Here is a 6,863-nt window from a genome sequence, read left to right as displayed (position 1 = left end):
AGACGCTCTAAGTAAGCTATTCGGGACAATCCATTTGTAGGCATAGATAAATAATTGACACCTGGACCCCGATTCAGAACTCTTCGATATTTTAACCGAATCGTTGGATTGGATATCGTTCTCAAATCGAAGGGCGCTTTCCGAGCTGTTCAGAACATTCCGAGTTAAACGTTCGATTGGGATTCGGATACGATACTGTTATCCAACGGCGTTTATGGAGTTAGTCCGTGAAATCGATTATAGGAAAAATGAAAATCGTTGTATATACATTTTTAAGACTTTAAAGGCCTAAAATATAGAAATGCATTACTTAGTCTTGCATTAAAATAAATTAATAAAATTGAACAAAATCCAAACTTTATTTATTTTCGTATTACATTCTTGCTTTGTAAACAATTAGGACGTTCGGTAACTTTCATTCGGCAACTGTGTTCTGAACAACGTTTGTAGCCTTTGCCGGGCGAGAAGTTCGAGTAATCGTACGGTTGTGACGTCATTTCGGTTCGGTTTCGAATACGACAGTTTGACGTACGATTCGGGTGTTGTGAATAAAAATGAAAATAAATCGGTCGACAACTGAGTTATCGTAAGGTTTCTGAATGTACCCCTTGTAGGGCTAGCACGACCGGGTGCGGAGAGACTAGATATCATATAAACACAATCATACGCATAATGGGATGGGATTTGAAATTAGTCAGGCGTAGCTGCGCTCCTGCATTCTGTGTTGGAATCCTATATTTTTCCGAGCTTATATAATCATCCCTGATGAAACATGTGCATTTAAAAGCATTGTGGCAATAATTATTTCCTTCACTAAGGGTAATTCGTCTTAGTTACGCTTATAAATAACGTTAAAAATACTTACAAGGCGAATAAGCTGCTTCATCATTAACCACAGCCACATTCAAGTCTTTGGGATCGTGGCCCACAGCAGAGAAGAACGCAACCACTTGGATGATAGGGAACAGGATCGAAAATATTAAACCTCTGTAAAACACGTATAAAAATATTAATATTTTTATCTTTTAAAAAAAGAGGTAATGAAATAAGAGACATACTCGGATATAAAGAAAGGTTTGGTCTAACAAATTTAAACTAATAAAAAGATTTCTTCCGATCAATCTTATTTCAAAATGTATAACGAATTAACTTTGAAATTACATTATTACAAGCACATGCAGTGGCGGATTTGTCCCGAGGCCCAGTAAGCCCGGGCCAGATTTTAGGGGCAGCCAATCGTGATCAAAAAAATCACTGATGATGACAAGAAATAGCTCAAAGTACCTATAATAATATAAAGTAATAAAAAAAATCATTATGCAGTCTACCAGTACATGATCAGCGCTGAGAAAGCGGCGGCTGGTACTGACTACGTGGCCTGGGGCTTAGGGCGGCTAAGACTGCAAATGCTGCCACTGGGCAGATGGGACTTGTCAACTTATGTCTCCGGGTGACGGGCGCAATGGCAGTGCGCCTCAGATCTGCGATTTAAAGCGTTGAGTGGCACTGCAACAGTTATGGACAGGCGTGTAGCTTACCGTCAGGTACACGTTGTTCGTTCCCTCACTTGATATTATAAAAAAAATATCAAAAGTCTATGCAATATAATAAACTTGTCAAATTGAGCTAATCACTGTGTCAAATGGAGCTAATCACTAACCACTGCAGTGGAAGCAGTTTTTTGTTTGTTTTGTTTTTTTGGGCGATCCGTAACCCAGGTTTTGCAAACTTGCCACGGGCGCCAGTCACACACTTAATTAGTCGACGTTACAGAATTGTATTATGTTCCATAGATTTAATTAACTCTTAAGGTGCTTTTGTGAGTGAAAAAAGAAATAAATATTATTGTTATAAACTTACCCAGGATGTCTGGCAAATTGTTGCAGACTCTTTATAAATACAGCTTTGTACCTTGATTTGGTTCTACTTTTACTATTACTATCTATTGATGATTGTTTTTTGGTGAAAACCTGAAAAGATTACAATTATACTTATAATAATAATAATAAAAAAAAGAAAGTCAAAAAAAATACAGAAAAACATGTTAATAATTATAATAATAATGTACACACTCATAGACCCGCACGAGGGAAACCCTGTATCGCGGGTGCCATGGACACACAGATAGGTAGATAACCACAAATTACACCTAAACTCACGAGATAAATAAATAAAGGCCATACAAATATTTCTCATAGCCCGGGAATCAAACCCGGGATCTCTGCGAAGTTCAGCATGGTAACCGTTCGGCCACGGAGGCAGTTGAATTAATACTACAATGTTTATATTGTCAGGACTTCGACGGCAAATTTTATGCCATAGTCTCAAGATCTGAACACTTTTGTGGTTAAAGAAGCATATAAAGTTAAAATATATAATCAGCTTTTCAAATTTTTATTTTATTTATGTTGTAATTTATACTTGCTACTTACAAAATAGTATGTATAAAGATTCTTAGCGTCCTTATTTCATGTGAATAATCTGTGTTTAATTTTTTATTTTATTTCATTTTTGTATTGTTTGTAATAATTTTTGTAATTATTTATTATTGTGTTTACGTTTGAATTTTTTGTGTCTTTAATTGTTTGTTTTTTTAATATACATGATTTAGGTCGGAATAAATGTTTCATTTCTTATGTGTAACAATCGTGAAAGCCTATTTAGATACGTTCACGTTTCTTGTGTTTCGCTTTTCTTGCCTTTCTTTTTTGAAAAATAACCTAATCTAAAAATGAAACTTACTTCAGTGCTACCGGTGACCATGTTGAAAGATTCGCTCGATTGATACCGGCTGTCCACTGCTGGAATCCGGCTTTCTGGGATCACGTCTGGGGATCCCATTAGGGCTGGAAAGATACAACAGATCTTTAGTAACTTAATTCATTTTATAAGAAAATTTTGGAGGCTTGGATTTTGTTACAAGAAAGTACATGTGTCATTGGTTTAATATTAGGTAGTAGCAGCAGTAGAGGTCCTTGCGAAAGAGTGCGTCCAAGGAAGTACTGCCATCTTACCTATTTCTGCTGCCAATCAGTAATGTGAACATTACTGCGTTCCGGTTTCGAAGGTTAAGTATGCTGGTGAAATTACAGGCACGTGGGACTTGTCAACTTATGTCTCAGGGTATTGGGCGCTGTGGCAGTGCCCCTCAGATCCTTGTGAGATTAAAGCTCTGAGTGTCACTGCAATTGTTAGGGACAGGCGTGTCGCTTACTACCAGACACGCTTTGTTCGTTCCGTCACTTAGTATAATAAAAAATAGAAAAAAGTTTATTGAATATTACGTTGTTTTACTACCATGGCATTATAGTAAAGGTACCTGGCTGAGTGAGGAAAAACTTTCATGGATTTCTCACAGATCACAAAAAAGTCGTTAAAATCAAACACAATGATCTGCAATCCCAGAGCATTTCGTAATGTCTGATAGTTCGTCCCGTAGCTCATTTGGGAGAGCGTCAGCTACAGTATGGCGAGTACGCTGGTTCGAGTTCAGCAAGATCGAAGAAATTTTTATTTGTATTTGATCTTTGAATTTACAATTTATCCTAGGTCTGTTTCAAACCACCATACGCTGATGCAGAATTAACTTGGGGTACCGCTGCTTACTACGTACTATGCTATATGTACGACTTACTGGACCTTCTTCTTGGCAGCTGATGCTGTCTTAGGGCCAGCTGGAGAAAGGCCTCTTCCAAAGTGTCAACTTCGAATCTGCGGAGAATTTCCTCGGGTGAGTCTTCAGCCAAGAGCTGGCCGTCTCGCAACATTCCAATCTGAAAGAAATTGCAATCCCATTTAATTAAACTGTAGATCCTTTAAACTGTGGACCTGGTGGTAAGCGACACGTCTGTCCATAACAGTTGCAGCGTCACTCAGAACTTTAAATCGCAAAGATGTTAGGGGCACTGCGACTGTCACCATGTATTCCATACCATAACAATTTCTGGAATAATATTCCACCGCCTGTAGGGGACAAGTCATCCAAACACAAATATGTATAAAGCACTTTACCGGCAATACCTACTCTCGTTACAAAAATCTGTCTAAATTTTAATATTAATATTAGTTTTCATGTCCCCATGTAGGTACTCTTCGTAGCCTTTCTAAATTAGCATATACACAATCATTATTTTTATTTACAGTTACACTTACATATATATTCAAATCCACACATGCACTTTCATATTAATAGGTTACTTTAGATGCACTATTCACACTTTATTATATTTATTTTTTTAATCAACGATTTCCCTCCTAGTCGTTAGATCTATCATTACAAATAACTTCCAGATTTAATAGCTCTTGTTGGTTCTGCTTGAAAACTAGCGCCTTAGAGAACTTAGGCATATGCTGAGTCATACTAGTGAATAAAGGCCCATTTAGATGAAGTGAGTTTCTCGTCTCGAAGATACGATTATCGAAAGAATATAAAAATCTTTCCACGTCTAAATATTCGCGATTATCGCCCTTGTCGTCTCGCGTTTGACTATTGAACGTTTACACAGAACGTTTACGTGTACACAGAACTTAAAAGCAATAATCGTATTTTGAGTTTTTGTGCCAGTCAATCGCTAATATGAGTGCAGTGCGCAAGGTTATTGTGATTATCACTGCTTTTTTAAGACAAGAATTAATAAAACGAGAACGAAAATAAATTTTGGGCTAAGAAATGTTATAAAATTAAAAAATATATACATTTCTGTACAGTCCAATGAACTTAATATTATCAGCAGTTCCAAATTTGAATGATTTTTGCGTCATTTTTATATATCCATTGTCAATAACGCAGTAATCTCCGAACTGGAATGGCAATAATCGCACTCAAAACAAATAATCGTATGAACTTGAAAAAATGTCATACGAGATCGTGTTTAGACAAGTCAAAAACTCGTAAGCAAGTACGTATCTCCTTACTACGTATTTCATATATTTTAGAGATTTTAGTTCTTGCCGTTAGTAAACGTAACGAACGACGAAAACGTCATTATTCAAGCTACTGCTCGTTGACTAAGTTGACTTCCCTGAGAAGAACGAGCAAGAGTCTCTAGAGATTGCTCTTTTCAAATAAACTTAAATGCCATAGAATACATTTTGAATAAAATTTCGTGTCGTCTGTCCGTACAGCTTTATCTAAGAAGTCGTCTTCAATTTTGTAATATGACTTTTCAATTAAAATACTTTTAATGTAAGTTTTAAACTTAGGATATTTTTAATATATACTCCGGAATCTTATTGTAAAAACGTATACAGTTCCCTATAAAAGAATCGTTCACCTTAGTTAAACGAAATCGTGGTCCCATGAGTTTGGACTAAGTTCTAAGGTTAATATTACGGATATATATATAGCTCCTATGTTGCGTGCCCGACAGGGCCCATAATACTGGTCTCACTACATTTGTAACATCTTATTATGTACATTATGGTTTTGCAATAAATTATTGAATTGAATTGAATTGATATCTTCTTTCTTAAGAAATTATGTACATTTTTACGGGCATACAAAGTATTTGAGTAAATGTACTGCGATGCCACAATTATGATACCAGTCTTCTTAAACTTTTCTCTGAGAAACCCGAGAACCTAAACGGTACACAGAACGAACCGCCGTTTTTGCAACACAAATATGGTTTGTATATCTGCCTCTTTATCCCACAAGATAATCCCGTAGTATTATTACTTATGTAAGATATTTTTATTTATCTGTTAGTTTACAATGCACCGTTTATGACCTTTGTCCTACTCCTTTGGGATGGCAGGAAGAGATCGATTTAAGAGATGAGTCCACCTTTTCTCACCATTTTTATAATTGATTTTTTTTTTGTATTTGTTTGGTACAATAAAGAATAAGTATGTATTTATATATGTAAGATAAAAGTGAGCAATTACGATGACAAAACGCGTTGTGAAACAAGGGCGGGCAAACAATGGCTATTTCCAAGGCCTCGACGTTGCTGATACTAAATTATCATCGGACATGCGATTTTGCGTTGCAATAATCTCCTAAGGCCCCCTTTATCAATATCAAAATATACATAAAATGTGATTCAGATCCAGATAATATCATTTCTGTGATAATGTAAACGCTCAGTGTTTATTTTAATTAAAATATCAGTCAAATTTAGCGCTATGTACGAGTATATATTCTGCCGTCAGAACGAAAAAGCGGCATAACTGCTGTATAAAGTACGTATAGTTGTGCCTTTTTTCGTTACGAGGGTAGTATTCTACATGACCATAGAGTAACTAACAATAACAACTACAAGCTCTACAAATAAAAATTCAAAAGCAGTCCACACTGTAAAGTCGTTTAAACCCTTAACACAATAAACGATGTACAGTGAATAATGTCCACTTGCACTAAAGTACGTCTTAATTAATCAATTTACATTTAATTTAATTAATTTAAACAAATTATATTATATTTAAAATAAGTAGTTAGTTAATTTAATTGCGTTAAGAAAGTATTATTGATAAATGTATTAGTGTCTTTTGCATTGCACCAATGCTTCTCCATGACTTAACGTACTTAAGCTTAGAGCAAGTGGATGTAACAGGCAAGTCTTTTTACCGCCTACATACGTAAAATTATATTATTTATCAAAGTGCAATTACTCTGTGAGTTTTCAAATGACCATTAGAAAAATTTTATGTGAAAACTTTTAACTGCCTCTGTGGCTGAACGGGAACGCAGGACTGTCACGTAGAGGTCCCGCGTTCGATTTCCGGGCCGGGAGAAATATTTATACAGATCGTACGTAGGTCTGAAAAGGTCAAAATTCCGTTTTATATACCTAGATGGCGCTGATTAATAGCCTGGAAGTAGTTTATATTATATAAATCGCCGTAAGTATCAATTAATTCCT

At 35.8% G+C, this 6,863-nt stretch overlaps 1 protein-coding gene across 1 annotated transcript in view; it reads right to left on the bottom strand.

The window, feature by feature from the left end:
* Window positions 1-6,863, bottom strand: part of LOC113232624 (ABC transporter G family member 20-like) — an 85,303-nt gene that overhangs the window by 12,082 nt on the left and 66,358 nt on the right. The window contains exons 6-10 of the mRNA XM_026467395.1: window positions 3,635-3,773; window positions 2,743-2,846; window positions 1,861-1,970; window positions 866-987; window positions 606-640 (exon numbers count right to left, since the gene is read on the bottom strand). Coding sequence (XP_026323180.1) covers window positions 606-640; window positions 866-987; window positions 1,861-1,970; window positions 2,743-2,846; window positions 3,635-3,773 — 510 coding nt within the window. The remainder of the gene's footprint in view (window positions 1-605; window positions 641-865; window positions 988-1,860; window positions 1,971-2,742; window positions 2,847-3,634; window positions 3,774-6,863) is intronic.

This window comes from Hyposmocoma kahamanoa, unplaced genomic scaffold, assembly GCF_003589595.1.
Source record: "Hyposmocoma kahamanoa isolate Upper Pololo Valley unplaced genomic scaffold, ASM358959v1 76, whole genome shotgun sequence".
Classification (NCBI taxonomy): Eukaryota; Metazoa; Arthropoda; class Insecta; order Lepidoptera; family Cosmopterigidae; genus Hyposmocoma; species Hyposmocoma kahamanoa.
Note: the sequence above shows the minus strand (reverse complement) of the source record. Positions and strands in the feature narration are given on the sequence as shown.